Source organism: Littorina saxatilis, linkage group LG11 (assembly GCF_037325665.1).
Source record: "Littorina saxatilis isolate snail1 linkage group LG11, US_GU_Lsax_2.0, whole genome shotgun sequence".
Classification (NCBI taxonomy): Eukaryota; Metazoa; Mollusca; class Gastropoda; order Littorinimorpha; family Littorinidae; genus Littorina; species Littorina saxatilis.
Window position 1 is genome coordinate 2,997,687 of NC_090255.1, and position 17,359 is coordinate 3,015,045.

Sequence of the window (17,359 nt, forward strand, 5' to 3'; positions counted from 1 at the left end):
CATTACATCCGCATCAAAGCGACGAAGGAAAGTGTCCATTCTAGCTCTGCCCTCCAAAGTCAAACAGCAGTAAGTCCACTCATAATAAAGCCAAAATGAAGTATTGCCAGTCATAATTATGATAATATGACTGGCAATACTTCATTTTGGCTCTGAAGGGCAGGCTAAAGGTTAAGGTAGTCACTTTGATTAACTGGAAATAATTCATGCAAGTTTTTGTCTTAGCTTTTCTTACCTGAATTATTGCGTAAAGCCATGAGGACCACACATCCTCCTACCTCTGGTGTAATGAGGGTAGTAGTCCATTTTTGCCGCAAGTATCTGGATAAAAAAAATCATACACAATAAAATATTTTGCAGGGTTCCACATCACGTAAAATTGGAGGTATTATACCCTCTGACCCCCCCAAATCACGTACGAGACGCTCTTTGAAAGGGTGTCGGTAAGTAACAATTATTTTGCCAAGAGGTATAATAACGTACGACTTGAAAGGAAAAAGGGTATGACTTTGATCGTTTTACAAACGGTACGACTGGTTATGCGACGCTCAAGGTTTTTTTGGTTTTTCTTTCGCGGGAGACTAATTTCGGAAAGCTTCACCGGCGATCTCGACACGTGTTTTACTGTCTCCGGGAAGTCGGCGCTGTCAGCGTGACCAGAGTTACTTCCCCTCCGCTATTTTCGGTTCTGTTGGTTCCGCGAAGACCGCGAGCGTGCAAGTTTGCAGACGATCAGTTTTGTCACTGACTTTGTGTTTGAAAAGGCCACGACCAAGAAAGCCTGTTGCAGTTGATCCAAAACAACGAACTTTGACGTTTGCATTTTTGCGATACCTGATTTTAGCATGCTTGGTGACATTCTCTTGACCATTCCAATCACTTCTGTACCCTGTGAGAGAGGCTTTAGTCAACAGAACCGGGGGAAGTCAAAGCTAAGGAACCGACTCTCAGTGGAGAGACTGGCCTAACAAAATGATGATTAAACACGTAGGCACTGACCTAAAGCGTGACATCACTGGAAGGGCGGCATTGCAAGTGCACGGAGCCATGAGGAAAACTAAGGAAATCTGTTGACAGTGGCTGTGACTTGCAAAACAAAACACCAAGACTTCACCCAAAGACTGAGTTACAGAGTAATAATTATTAGAGCCATACAGTTGCAACGCCCTTTCAATGATGCCACGCTTTAGTGTGTTGAAACTTAGATTGAACTGTTGTTGTGGAGAGACACAGTCACAAGTGTGTTGCAGATGTGAATTTCAACAGGCACTTGATAGGTGTGTTGTTAATTTGTAACCAACAACTGAACAGGCAAATAATTTCAAACTTATTGATACTCATAATAATATTCTTGTTGTTGTGGAACTGAACTGACTTTTCATAGCATTACCCTGAATTTTGGGGGAAAATAACTGTGGCACTGCACTGGTAAACTCATAATTGTCAGTTGGTGGCTGGGTTCTGGGTTATTAATAAAAGTTTACTGTTCAGAATTTCAAGCCAGTTTACTTGTTCGTTTTGTGAAAGCTCTCAGCCTCTGACTAGTGTTTTGATACCCCGGTAATTGCTGTAAATGTTTAAGTGTTATCATAGACCTGTATTAGATAAATGGTGTTATTCACTTATTGTAATGCTACAAGCAAGAATTTACACATATGACATTTCCCAATGGTCATAAATTATTTCCTTTATTCAAAGCACTCTCAAATTGACAATGCAATCTGCACACATTGACATCATGCATATATATATATATATGCAAGAACCTGGTAAAACAGCAAAGCAATACACAGAGTCGCCGACAACATGCCATACCCTTTGATCAATCAGGAAAGGGTATGAAAACCCTTTACTTTTATGGTGAAAGGGTATGAATACCCTTGACCTCAGAGCCTGTGTGGAACCCTGATTTTGTGTTGCCTCAACGTGCATGTCCACCCCCCCCCCCCCCCATGTAACCATCTTATCAAGTTGCAGATATTGCTAGTGGTCAGTGTGTTCCCAACACAAATGTGACAAAGGGGTGCTGGTTTTTGTTTTATTCGGTTGAACTTGAAGAATTTTGTAGTAATGAATGTTTTTGTTCACATCAATTTTGACTCGGTTTAAAGACTTTCATCTGGAATGTTCATAGATCAACCCATAAAAGTTTATCAAATTCCCTTACCAATAAATACACTTTAATTTTCCATGACCAGTGGCTGAACTTCTGTAACACTGACATTATAGTGACAGTCAGTGTCACTGACAAGTCAGCGTCCCTGTCAGCATGCAGCAGCACTCGCTGCACTGTGACCTGAGAGTGAGAAACTATACTCTATAGACCCAAATGAAACACAGCACTCTGAACGTTTTCACACGACATATTTTACTCGAATTTGCAAATGTGTTCTTCGGGTTGGTAGACTAAACGCTTACAATTAAGCTTACATCGAAAGAAATCGATGCGCAGAAAGTTCACCTTCGTCGCTTCGACAATGTTCAGAATCAGAGCACTCAGCACTGACTCGACTGAGTTGTGGAGAGAGCGATGTGGAAAGTAAAAATCAGGCTTATGATCAGCATTGTATTTCAAATTACTTACGTATATATTTTACATTGCAAAACAATCAAATAAAGTCATCAAAAGTTGTTTACCAGCAGAGCACATCAGAAAAAATGGCGTCCTTTCACATCTCCGATGAGGGCGGCAGGTCAAATTTCGTCTGACTGTGGTCGAACCATTTGAAGATCAATGGATCCGTGATGGCTCATAGTGTGAATTGTGTATCTTTTCACAAAAGACAAGTTTCGCAAAACGAGAAGAAGCACGAATGGGATACGTATTTCATTATTTCGAGTAAAACAAAATTCCCACAAATCTCATTTTTTTTACAAGGAACACTCTCAGATAAAAATATATTTGACAATTTATCATAGTTGCCCTAATGACCCCATTTTCCAAAGGTCAACATAAGTCTCAAAATTACTTTTTGATTTTTTTCCTAAACGGTAAATCCCAAATTGATGCCATTTACAGACAAGACACTTTGGGCACTGTCTTCTCATAGCGCATAGGGTCGATGCTGTCAGTCCAATGGGATTGCAGAAAAGGGGCCAAACCTTAGGTCGACCGATTTTCGGTCGACCTAAATCGAAAGTGTTGTAAAATGGGGGCCTTAGGGCGACAATTGGTCGACCTAAGGAGGCTTTAGGATTTATATATATATATATATATATATATATATATATATATACTAGCAGTTAAGCCCGGCTTCGCCCGGGAGTAAGCGGAGCCCTGTAGCAATTTAAGACGCTCGCTATCCCATTATCATTAGCTTTACCTCCTTTGTTCGGATACAAAAAAAGAGTTATCTCCTTTACCTTGTAGAAATTTCCGGAACTGTCCAGTTAATTTTTCTTTCTTCATTTCTTCCCCTCATAGGAGCAATAGCGAGTCTCTACTATATCACTGGCATGATGTGCTTGCTACTGGTGAACAGTAGGCACTGAACTGGTCTTGCACCATATAGGCTGTATTCAATAAATGGGAGGTCCATAATCTGAAAAAGGAAACAATGAATCAAGAAACTAAAACCCAGGTGCACATCTGCGGCACCTAGGGAGTGTACGTGCACACTATCTTGTTCCTGCCTCTTGCCATCTCAGAGGTATGGCGACCACAGACAAAAAAGAGTTATCTCCCTTACCTTCTAGAAATTTCCGGAACTGTCCAGTTAATTTTTATATTTAGTCAAGTTTTGACTAAATATTTTAACATCGAGGGGAAATCGAAACGAGGGTCGTGGTGTGTGTGCGTGTGTGTGTGTGCGTGTGTGTGTCTGTGTGTAGAGCGATTCAGACTAAACTACTGGACTGATCTTTATGAAATTTGACATGAGAGTTCCTGGGTATGAAATCTCCATACGTTTTTTTTATTTTTTTGATAAATGTCTTTGATGACGTCATATCCGGCTTTTCGTGAAAGTTGAGGCGGCACTGTCACGCCCTCATTTTTCAACCAAATTGGTTGAAATTTTGGTCAAGTAATCTTCGACGAAGCCCGGACTTCGGTATTGCATTTCAGCTTGGTGGCTTAAAAATTAATTAATGAATTTGGTCATTAAAAATCTGAAAATTGTAAAAAAAAAAATTAATTATAAAACGATCCAAATTTACGTTTATCTTATCCTCCATCATTGGCTGATTCCAAAAACATATCAATATGTTATATTCGGATTAAAAACAAGCTCTGAAAATTAAATATATAAAAATTATTATCAAAATTAAGTTGTCCAAATCAATGTAAAAACACTTTCATCTTATTCCTTGTCGGTTCCTGATTCCAAAAACATATAGATATGATATGTTTGGATTAAAAACACGCTCAGAAAGTTTAAACAAAGAGAGGTACAGAAAAGCGTGCTATCCTTCTTAGCGCAACTACTACCCCGCTCTTCTTGTCAATTTCACTGCCTTTGCCATGAGCGGTGGACTGACGATGCTACGAGTATACGGTCTTGCTGAAAAATGGCATTGCGTTCAGTTTCATTCTGTGAGTTCGACAGCTACTTGACTAAATATTGTATTTTCGCCTTACGCGACTTGTTCATTCTTCATTTCTTCCCCTCATAGGAGCAATAGCGAGTCTCTAATATCACTGGCATGATGTGCTTGCTACAGGTGAACAGTAGGCACTGAACTGGTCTTGCACCATATAGGCTGTATTCAATAAATGGGAGGTCCAAAATCAGAAAAAGGAAACATTGAATCAAGAAACTAAAACCCCCCTCCACCCGCTATCACCCACACACACACACACACACACACACACACACACTCCCAACACAACCCCCCCCCCCCCTTTCCAATCATCGCACATAATACAGTCTGTCTCTCGAATTTTCCAGACACTGTTTACGAAACGATCGCCTCAGGGAGAGATCACGTGAATTTACAGACTTCTCTCCCCTGTTCAATACAGTATGACGCCGTCACTCATGGCGTATGCGTGGTTTGATCAGATCGCAACTAAAGTGGGTATGAGAAGGGGTACACCAATCACGGAGAACACGTTGAACGAAATAGAAACTTGCCTTGCCTATAAATCCAAATGTATGAACTCACACTTTAATTTTTGTTTATCCACATTGGAATAAGATTCTAGAGGTTTGTGAGAGAGGAGAGGTCAGAAACACCCGGGCTAAACATGTCAACTGACTGCAGCAGCCTGGTTCTTAAAATAATTCTGACGGCCAACACAGTCAACACACTATTCACAGTCCATTGAGGAGCAACTGAGGTACTCTGCAGTGGTGGATTTAGGAGGGGGGCGGGGAAGGGGGCCCGGACCTCCCCTATAGGGAAAGAGAGAGAGATTCAGGGGTGGGGGGGGGGGGGTCATGCACCCGACCCGCCCTGGCATTTTTGGGCGCTTTGCACCCTCAATTCAGGCGCTTCGCGCCTTCAAGTTCGTGAAAAACAGTTTGGGTGTGCCCCCCTTTCCTGGATCCACCCTTGCTATCTGATGGTCTTGTTTGAATGATAACGATCAACTCAGAAGGAAGAAATCAACAGAGGAAAAAATAAACAATAACATTAACCGCTGAAAAATACAGAATCACATGTGCCATTATATAGAACAAAATTCCACAGTAAGCTTTCTTTGGACGACTGTCGTTGTCTCAAAACTCGCATTCTACCTGCTGTCCAACAGAAGCTAATCTTACGTTGTGTTGCCTTGAAAAAAAATGCCAACAAAGCCAAGGAAGCTGTTGCAAGGTGAGTTTACGAAACGTTACGGACACTAACGAATCGTGATAAGCTTAGTGCGTAAACAGCAAATAGTACAATCAAAGAGAGGAGTCTGGAATGAAACGCGATACAGATCTAGGTAGATCTAGCATTCACAAATTGTCTGTAGAAAGGCACCACATTTTACAGACAGAACCATGACAGAGCATGTTTTGAAACTGAGGCAAAATCGTAATAATTTTGACTTTGAGAACAGATTCATCCCGTTTCCTTATATCTGCATGTTCAAGTAAATAGTAGACAGTTTTATACGGGCAGAGTAAACTTAAGACTCTACTGCAAGTCTTGAAATTCACATAAATCGAACCAAGAACAAAGACATCCAAACATTACAGGCAGTTTATATCAACTAATTTCACTGGAGGTGACTGCCTAGCACTGTTTTTCATATTTGTGTCTGCTGAACTAGAAAGAAATTAAACAAAACGAATGATCAGTAAGCTTATGTGACACGCTTTAATATGAGTGGGAGACACTAGATCTGTCTGTACTTACATTGTTACTGGGGACACGACTGCCATATCGACACTGCGCTTTCGACAGCTGATCTTCCCTGCGCAGACACTGGAAACACGCTGTGCAGATCAAACTTTTGGAAATCTCCTTTGGCTTTGGTATCTTCTTTATCTATTTTTCTTGAGCTAAGAAATCGAACAATGTGAAATCGTCTTCCCCGAATCGGCGAATGCAGAGGTGAGAACTGGAAAGTGAGTCTTTTCCCACAATCCTTCACGCGACCTGACCTGATCTTGACCCCTGACCTGGTCTACATACCACACACGACACACACCAGTCACCTGCTTTTACCCGCCCAAAAAAAACCACCATCCGTTTTCTGTGGATACACACTTTAACTACACACATGCCGACAAAATGTTGATCATTGCTTCAATACTTTGAAGATGTTGCTTGAAAAATAACCAGGTGAAATGAGTATTTCGGTGTTTAGTCAAATGTTAAAGTTTCTACGTCAAGGGATATCTATGCACAGACATACACACGCACACACGCACGCACGCACGCACGCATGCACGCACGCACGCACGCACGTACAGACAAAGTTACGATCGCATAGGCTTCACTTACGTGAGCCAAAAACTAAACTTGACTAAATATAAAAAGCAGATCACTGTTTACTCTAGTACCCTCATTTATCCAAGAACTGTCATTGGCATTGTCATGTTCATTTCAGATCTGATCAAAATCCACACGGAACGGGTCAAGGATCGATGTCGCGCCAAGATCCAGTGCACGGTTATTGGATATGCTAAGGTGACGTCTGTGCAGCTGTTCCACGTATGGGGGCCCAAGAAGGCTGTCCAGTTCACAGGCTTCACGGATGTCGAGTACACGGGGAGCATTCTTCTAGCGGAGGCGACGGCGGGGGTCAACGGAGGAAGGTATGATATCAGACACACGCGGCTGTATGCAGGACGTCAGTCGGACTTGTTTATCTCACACCAACTCCTTACCGACTATTCCCCTCCCTTCCAAAGTGCTGCTAACCGAACTTTGGACCCCGTATTCCACCCATGGAATCTAATTCGTGCTGGAAAATGGTACTTTGACGTAGATATTTGCTTCATATCAGAATTTCTCTTTCTCAGGGAAGGGACGTAACCACACGGTGCGTTTGCGAATAAATCAAATTCTGGAGTAAAATCTATCGAATTTCATCCCAAGTCTGCTTTGGAAAACATGAAAGCTCATCACATACATTATGAAATACAGCATTTTTATTGATTTTATTAATTTAACACCTTCTCTATTTGCTGGGTGTTTGTGTTTATTGGGGCTATTGCCTGTCTGTGCGGTTTTTTTTTTTTACCAGGGATGTTCTCTTGCTCTTTCTCGTAATTTCTTTTATTTCTTTTGAGCCCTGAATATCACTTGCAGTTTCAAAGACCATATGAAGCACGAATCAGGAATAAGTTATTTCAACACGGAATGCAACGCAAATACACTTATCTGCTCTTTACCTGACCGAAATGCCTGCATGATTTAAATGTATGAAGGCGCCCCCCCCCCCCCAACACACCTACACGAAATGTTTAAAAAACACCATTTATTTTCTCTTGAAACAACAATTCCAGGTCCAGGATCGACTGTTCAAGGAATGTTGCGTTGTATATTCTAAGAGAATGTTGTTAATCATATATTAAGGGTTATAATGTCACATACAGATTCATAGAGAAGGTTGTTAATCATCAAGGCAGAAGCCTATTATACTACACTACTCGTCATAAAAAGTACACACATACATTTAGCTGTAGATCTTTGTGATGCGGCTAGTTATATTAAAACCAGTTATATTCCCAGAAAGGTAATTATTCCCCTACCTACCGTATGAAATAACGAGTTTCATTTTCATGAATTAGTGTTTATGCAGTGTACCGGAGACCTAGGACATTTCGCAAAAACAAACTTGCAGACAATAAAATACACAACAAATCGAAATAGGCAAGAGTGTCCCCGTTTTTAATCTCAAATTGAAGATCAACTCATGTTCTACCCATGCACATTTATTTGGTTCAGCTGTTGTGCCTAGCAGTGTTGTTTTGCCATTTTGAAGAAGCCAGGTGTCAGCCACGTGAGAAGCCGCACAAGGCCTGTTTTGTGTGGGCTATGTTGGTAAAAACCCTGTTGTTTTGTAATATGGCTCATTATATTGCTTTAAAATTTGACATGAGTATTGATACATGTAACACAATTGCAAATACGCGGACGAACTTGAACTTTTCAGAAAAGTTTTATTGATTTATGATAATTGTTTACAGTATTGTTGCAAAAATTCAGCATTTTGCAAACTTCAACACAAATGAATACTGCAATTGGGGATTAATTTTGGTACAAAAGTAACAACGCGCTTGGGTGGTATTGAAATGTGAACGCAAAATAACAATTACACAGGTCTTCCAACAACAAAACCCAGATTAGCGCAGCAGACTGAACTGGCACGCTTTTTATCGCTCTGAGTGACGTGCCAGTTCAGTCTACTGGGCTGGACTGAGTTTTCATGTTGGAAGACCTGTTTCGCGTTCACATTTTCCTACCACGCAAGCGCGTTGCAAAGGATTTTGTTCGAAAGGACGATGATCTACAAACGGTTTATTATATAAAGGGAAGCAAGCGGTTAAAATCGGGAGCCAATGAACAGTGATGTCAACTTGGTGTATTTCATCTAATTGTACTCAGGGTTATAATGTCACATACAGATTTACAGAGAAGGTTGTTAATGATAAGGATTATAATGTCAATCTATACAGATTCACAGAGAAGGTTGTTAATGATAAGGGTTATAATGTCAATCTATACAGATTCACAGAGAAGGTTGTTAATGATAAGGATTATAATGTCAATCTATACAGATTCACAGAGAAGGTTGTTAATGATAAGCGTTATAATGTGACTATTAGGGTTTAACGTCCTCTTAGACCAACTGGTCTATATTGGGACAGGTATTGGTAATACGCTGAAGATATGGTGTGATACTTTGATTCGAACAAGCCAGCTGTGGCTGTCTTCTTCGACACACCAGCATTGGGTTTGTCTCGTCAAAGTATCAAAATACGATCATGATAATCAGAGACGAGAGATGATGCATGCGTGTCTTCGTGTTTTCCAAGCCCTGAGACTTTTGCTGTGAACGTGGGATCTTTTTCGTGCGCATGTGTGCACACGGGGGTGTTCGGACACCGAAGAGAGTCTGCACAAAGTTAGAAATAAATCTCTCGCCGAACGTGGGGATCGAACCCACGCTGATAGCGACCAACTGGCTACAAAGCCAGCGCGCTACCAACTGAGCTACGTCCCCGCCCATGGGTTATAATGTCACATACAGATTCACAGAGAAGGTTGTTAACGATAACGGTTATAATGTCACATACAGATTCACAGAGAAGGTTGTTAATGATAAGGGTTATAATGTCACATACAGATTCACAGAGAAGGTTGTTAATGACAAGGGTTATAATGTCACATGCAGATTCACAGAGAAGGTTGTTAATGATAAGGATTATAATGTCACATACAGATTCACAGAGAAGGTTGTTAATGATAAGGGTTATAACGTCACATACAAATTCACAGAGAAGGTTGTTAATGATAAGGGTTATAACGTCACATACAGATTCACAGAGAAGGTTGTTAATGATAAGGATTATAAATGTCAATCTATACAGATTCACAGAGAAGGTTGCGCATCCAAACGGGGGAATCGACCCGAAAATTCCCAGCGATCCTCAGCTGTGTATCTGCGCGGACAACTGCAGGGAATACTACACCTACACTTTAGACACTGTAAGGGGGGCATACGCTTGGAGACTTGTGTGTGTGTGTGTGTGTGTGTGTGTGTGTGTGTCTGTGATTCTGCGCGCGCGCGTGTGTGTGTGTGTGTGTGTGTGTGTTTGTGTGTGTCTGTGTCTGTGCGTGTGTGTGGGTGTGTGTATGTGTGTGTGTCTGTGTATGTGTGTGGGCGTGTGTGTATGTGTGTGTGTGTGTGTGTGGGGGGGGGGGGTGTCTGAGCGCGTGTACGTTAGAATCAGAAGGAGCGTGGATCGCGAAAAAAGTTATATGAGTTTTGAAACAATAATGTCGTTTCTGTTGTTGTTGATGTTGTGGTTGTTGAAGTTGTTATTGATGGTGGTGGTGGTGATGGAGGTTCTACTTCTGCTGCTGCCATAGCCGTTATTCTAAGACCACAACCTGTTTGGAATTGTTTTCTGTTGGAAGGTCAACCCGGCCAACGTAGGTGATTATGCATGTGTCGTACAACCTAATGGGGCCGCTTTTGGCTTTGACTTCGCGGCCAGGCTGGATTTCAGTGACGACTGCCCAAGGCCAATCAAAGGTCAGTGACCACATCAGTGTGTATGTTGTGCCCAATTCATGAAATTGCCGAATTCGCGGAATCTCCATATTTTTGCCCTACTCTCTCTCACTCTCTCTCTCTCTCTAAAACACTTCTTGAATCTTCACTCGCGAAATATCTTTTTACAATCATTTGTCAAATATTGATTATGCATCCACTGTATGGGATTGTGCAAGTGCTAATGCTTTGAAACCTTTAGCTAGTCTCCACAGAAGAGCAGTTAAGCTTATTATGTTAAAAAACCACACTCCTTCAGAATCTGCTTAAACAGATGTGCAAATATTACCATTTTAAAAAAGATGTGTGTATAATAAAGGTGTTATAATGCATAAAATGATGTCATTACGTGATAATTTTATCCCAGCGAAGCTGGAGGTATCCCGTGAACGCTATACTGTAATCGATTTGAGAAATGTGCATACCGAATAATACATGATAAAGAAGGATTCTTTGTGCCCGAAAATGGGCCACAGTTGGAGATGGAAGTTCACCCAAAATTGGGACCATACTAACAAAAATACGGTGGGTAAAATTGGCGCCCCCATTTTTTGAGCAAACGCCACCCAAGGCCGCTTTGGACGGGTAGAAATTCCGTAGTTTCCAAGTCTATGGATAAAGCTCGCGTAAGAAGAATACGTCACGGTCGAAAGTCTTTGACGTCAATTAATGCATCATGACGTCATGCCTCCCTGTAGTCTTTCTCTCTCGCGCGGTGTGTGTGTTTGTGTTCATTTTGTGCACATGTGTTAGTGTTACTGTTTGTGTGTGTGTGTGTGTGTGTGTGTGTGTGTGTGTGTGTGTGTGTGTGTGTGTGTGCTTGTAATCGTGTCAAAGTGAGGTCACAGAGCAGTTAACATCCTCTTGAAATGGGGCTCTGAAAAAAAATGGGGTCTCATTTTAGGAACCCATTTTTTTCAAAGCATGTACAATGCAGGAAATCTTATTTTATCATCAAAAAAATTGATTTGAACAGGATGTCTGATTTTGACATTTTTTCCGGTTAGCTGTGTTTACGGATTTCACACACCGAAGTGTGTTTCGAATCGGTTTTTTCCTGGTTATGGGGAAGTCACTCTCTAGACTCGCTCTGCATGACGTCACTTCCTGATGCCGCCAAAAATATGGAGTCCTCTTCAAAGCAGTGCACTGGAAAAAGTAAGGATTTTATCATTTCCTCACCTATATATTTTATGATTCGCCTTGTCTTTTTGGTATTTTAATAGTTCATTAGCATATATTTGGTTCAAATGTACCTTTCTGTTATTGCAAAAGCAACTGTTCACACTGATGCGACTGATCGCTCAATGAGTCAATGTAGTCTATCTAGACGGCAAATGCAAATGGCGCTGTGACTTTTCATGCGTTTTCAGCATGTTTGTTGTTTTTGTTTTTCAAACAGAAAATATTGTTAAGAACATTTAACCCTTCAATAAGTAAGTGTTAGAAACAATATTCCATTGACGTTTTTATTGACTTTGAACCAGATTTCCACCGGACTAAGAGTTTGAATACCACTCGCCCTTTCAGTTCAGATTAAATGCTAGTTTCAAAGAAAAATTATTTTATCGTCATCAAGCACCGAATCTCAACAATCCGCTCAAAAACGTGTTGTTGTTGTTGTTGTTGTTGTTGTTGTTGTTGTTGTTGTTGTTGTTGTTGTTGTTGTTGTTGTTGTTGTTTTAAACAAGATTTGCCTTCGGATGGTTTTTAAAATGTGTTGAACACGCACAGAAAGTCACAGATGTACCCAAATGCGATCACTCGTCTGTCAGAATCTTCTTTGGTAAATCCTTTTCATGAGGTCAAAGATTCTACTGGAGATTGAGGGGGAGGGGGATCTCTCCCATAGTTCTGGCACTTGAATTTCATTAAAAAAAATATCTTTGTAAGTTTGAACAATGGGGAAGAGGGAGGGGGTAGCTGAAACAAACAACTATGGAAGTACCGTACTAGATCTGAACAAAGGATTCATGGTTTTAGTATTGAGAGCTTTCTTTTTCTTTGCTTGCATCAAATTGCAATAGTAATGTGAAGCTGTGGAAACTGGAATGGAATAATGCACACAAACCACACTCACTGTATTATTGGTGCTTTGTTTTGGACAAAGTAATGGTGCCAAGTTTCACTTTCACATCATTTTGATTTTCTTTCTGTGCAAAAATTGATAACCTCTAAAATCGTGTTATTATGAAATTGCCCTTTAAAAAGGTCTAGCTTGAACACCCCATTTTAGGGAGGCTTCAAATTACTTGACGCACTGCATTTTTTCACAATGACCGTAGTCCGCCGTGCAAAACGCAGTGAAACTGATGAGCCTGTTTAGCGCGGTAGTGGTTTCGCTGTGCTGCATAGCACGCTTTTCTGTATCTCTCTTCGTTTTAACTTTCTGAGCGTGTTTTTAATCCAAACATATCATATCTATGTTTTTGGAATCAGGAACCGACAAGGAATAAGATGAAATTGTTTTTAAATCGATTTCGGAAATTTATTTTTAATCATAATTTTTATATTTTTAATTTTCAGAGCTTGTTTTTAATCCGAATATAACATATTTATATGTTTTTGAAATCAGGAAATGATGAAGAGTAAGATGAACGTAAATTTGGATCGTTTTATGTAAAAAAAAAAAAATTGATTACAATTTTCAGATTTTGACCAAAGTCATTAATTAATTTTTAAGCCACAAAGCTGAAATCAGGGATGAGATTCTTCCGCCAATTGGCGGAATTCCGCCCAAAAGTTCGTTCCCAGGACCATTTTTCTGAATCGTCTAAATCCGTTGAGAAAAAATGGGGAGGGGGGAGGGGTAGAGTAGTTGTTGTGGTTCCATTGGATTCGATCTGTAAAGTCCTACCTACAACCCTAAAGTCGATTTTCCAGATCAAATCTCCGATAAAATAATGACAACATAACCTCCGTATCGAAGGAAGTGGACCTTCGACCCGAATATGAACTTTCCATTTGGGACTAAGTTTCCCTTTCACCGAGTGTCTTCATTCCGAAAATTCATGAACGGGCCGATTCAGCTGTCGGCTTTAGCCTGCTAAACAAAGATGGCGTCGGTGAGAACATTGACGGAAAGCGAACATGTTTATGAGAATTGATGTTTTGTTTAGTTTGCACTGGTCTAGAGCTGATATTCAGGAATTGCAAGCATTAACTGAACTTGTATGTGCATCTTAACTGTTTTATCTTTCACAAGCATTTGACAACCTGTACATTTGCTCATAATTATTTTGTAATGGAAACAAATGTTCTGCAGAGTTATGTTGATTTTATGCACACTGTTCTTGCCAAAGTGCAGTAACACTCCTTTGTGGTTTTTCCAGAGCCACCATCCAGACCACAAGGACCCATCAAGGTCCTGAGCACCACCAAAACGTCAGCCACCATCGAGTGGCGCGCTCCAGAGGATGACGGAGGCTTGCCGCTTTCAGCTTACGTGCTGGAGAAGCGCGAGTTCCCTCGCTCCACCTGGAGCCGTGTGGACAAGATCAGTCCCGACATGACCAGTAACACCATCCAGAACTTGACCACTGGGTCAGACTACTTCTTCCGTGTGATGGCAGAGAACAAGGCTGGGCCCAGTCCACCTCTGGAGATGGACAAGCCTGTTAGGATCAAGAGTCCTTATGGTGAGTTGGGGTTAAGGAATGATTTACTTTAACTCGGTCTCAAAGCAGAAATGTCAGTATTGTTCAATGAAGAGCATTAAATCCTGGCATGAAAATGTATTGATAGGAACAAGGAAAGTTTAACTAGATTTAGAACCGGCACGGTTGGCCTAGTGGTAAGGCGTCCGCCCCGTGATCGGGAGGTCGGGGTTCGAACCCCGGCCGGGTCATACCTAAGACTTTAAAATTGGCAATCTAGTGGCTGCTCCGCCTGGCGTCTGGCATTATGGGGTTAGTGCTAGGACTGGTTGGTCCGGTGTCAGAATAATGTGACTGGGTGAGACATGAAGCCTGTGCTGCGACTTCTGTCTTGTGTGAGGCGCACGTTAAATGTCAAAGCAGCACCGCCCTGATATGGCCCTTCGTGGTCGGCTGGGCGTTAAGCAAACAAACAAACTAGATTTAGGCAGCTTAAACAATAATCTTGATATACTATTTTTCTTTTCAAGTTGAACAGAGAAAGTGCAGCAGAGAAATAAAAATCCTTGAAGTTTTGTTGCCAGAGTCATGCATGCTTTAATTTCCACATATTGTAATGATCGTCTAGCCTCATCATTAAAATGCGATCATTCGTGAAACTGAACTTTTCACTATCCCATTGTCATTCAATGCTCCCCAGGTCTTTAACCAACAGTACTTCAGCATTCAAACTCTTATCACACAATTTTCTCTTGACAGATGTGCCATCAGCACCAACAGGCCTGCGCGTGTCCAACGTCACAGATAAATCAGCAGATGTGTCTTGGACCGCTCCGGACAGCGACGGTGGCACGCCCATCACCAACTACATCGTTCAGACCCGCATCATCCCTCGTTCCACCTTCACCACCGTCCAGGAGACGACAGAAACCAAAGTGACCTTGACCGGCCTTGTTGCGGACAGCCAGTACATGCTGCAGATCATCGCAGTCAACGCTGAGGGACAGAGCCTGCCTCTGCAGTCCAGAGAACCCATCTGCCCAGAGAAGATCCTCAGTAAGTGTTTGAAAAGTCTCTTTTCATAAGAAGAAAACCTTTGAAATAACTGGACTGCGAGTGTTTGCAAATATGGAGCAATAGCTGAAGGGATTGTGATATGTCAGTAGAGTTTGAGAAATGTGGGTCTTAATAGAGAGAGAGTCCTATAATGGAGGTGAATTTAGTGACACTGTGAAGAAAACATGTGAGCAATTCAGGTCTTGTAGTAGAGGGAGTCTCATATAATGGAGGGTCTTACTAGAAAGGTTCCAATGTAATATTTTCTTTCAACATTGGTCTACTGTCTCTTGTCTGAACGTATGTGTCTTAAACATATTGATACAAAATTGACTAATGTTTGTTAAACTTTAGGTGTTCCTGATGCACCAGCGTCATTGCTGATCAAGAACATCACCAAGGACGGCCTGACCTTGGAGTGGACCCCACCAGAGAACGATGGCGGATCCAGGGTCCGTCGCTACATCATAGAGAAGTCTCTGAAGGGCACAGACAAATGGGAGAAGGTCACCACAGTCGAGAGCTTCAGAACTCGGTGCACTGTCGCTGATCTGGAGCGAGAGAAGGACTACTTCTTTGCTGTGTCCGCAGAGAATGATGTGGGCATTGGCGAAAAGCAGAAGACAGCCAAACCAGTGAAAATGGAAAAGCCTATCTGTGAGTTGAATTGCAATTTCAGTGACGTTGTAGATTGAGGATTAGTCAGCAAGCATTGTTGAATCAGTTTAGCGTTGTTACAGCTAGTTCTCACATCAAACTTAAAATATCATTTTGCTTTCTGATGTGCAATCATTACTTGACTCCACAGGTATATTTTTTGCATGACCCAACCTGTCAGTTGAAAAAAGATAAGGCAACCAGTGACACACTTACTAAACCACCCCACTTTTCTCTCAACAGTCCCACCATCACCGCCTACAGGCCCTCTGGTGATATCAGACGTGACCAAGACCAGCTTCAAGGTCACCTGGAAGGCACCAGAGAAGGACGGTGGATCTCCAGTCACTCACTACTCTGTGGAGAAGCGCGAGACGTGGAAGACAAGCTGGACGTTGGTGGAGCGTGTCCCTGGCGACCGTCTTACCTGCGACCTGCTCCTTCTGCAGGAAGGACAGGACCTTGTCGGGGTCAAGGCCGAGAACGTTGCTGGAGAGTCCAAGCCTCTGGAATCGGAACATGCCATCACACCAATGAGTCCTTACAGTGAGTATGCTTTTTATTCTGATAACTTTTAATAACTCCAAGCTTTTCTTGTTTTTGTGTGTGTTTATTTAAGGAAAAGAAAGACATGAAGGTTTACATAATAGGCTCAAAACCAAGACTTCGTGACATATTTTAAATGGCTGTGGTTGAAGACATAGCTGGAACAACAGAATTTTATCATTTTTCAAGTCTCTAAACTTGCTTTTGGCCCACACAATATGTAATTCCATAGCTATAAACTAATGAATCTCTCCTTGTCTCTGCAGAGAAACCATCAGCCCCAGAATCACTGACAGCAACAGACGTCACAGAAACAGCAGTGTCGCTGAAATGGAAGCCACCTACCAGCGACGGAGGACTGCCGATCAAGTCCTACATCGTCGAGCGTCGCGACAAGCACTGGGGTTCATGGGTTAAGGCCGGAACCACCAAGGGCACAGTGACGACTTTAGATGTGGATGGCTTGGTGACTGGACAGGAGTACTACTTCCGTGTCTCTGCCGAGAATGAGGAGGGAGTTGGGCCAGAAACTGAGATGAAGGAGCTGGTCAAACCAACAAGGGAAGCTGGTGAGAATGTCATTTGATTTGGTTTTGAACTGTGGAATTTGTGCAATGGTTGTCCTGATTGATGGAGTCCAATGTAGGGAGCAAAGACAATACAATAAGCATGGTATTTCAAGAATTGATACACAAGTTTACGATTAGAACACAACAATATTTACTCTGTTTCAATTGGGCTGCACAAGTTTACAATCACAACACCACAGCAATAATGTCATTTACAGCAAAAAAAGATAAGTCAGCAGTTGTCTTTTTTCAGTAGAGCTGTTCCAATATTTAAT

At 41.7% G+C, this 17,359-nt stretch overlaps 1 protein-coding gene across 1 annotated transcript; it reads left to right on the plus strand.

Annotated features, from left to right (window-relative positions):
• Positions 1-13,148: 13,148 nt before the first annotated feature.
• Positions 13,149-17,107, plus strand: LOC138979412 (M-protein, striated muscle-like). Its single transcript, XM_070352130.1, has 5 exons — positions 13,149-14,298; positions 15,016-15,312; positions 15,667-15,969; positions 16,213-16,515; positions 16,782-17,107. Exons 1-5 carry the CDS (start codon positions 14,169-14,171, stop codon positions 17,099-17,101), a joined length of 1,353 nt encoding a protein of 450 aa, XP_070208231.1. The 5' UTR covers positions 13,149-14,168; the 3' UTR covers positions 17,102-17,107.
• The last annotated feature ends 252 nt before the right edge of the window (positions 17,108-17,359 follow it).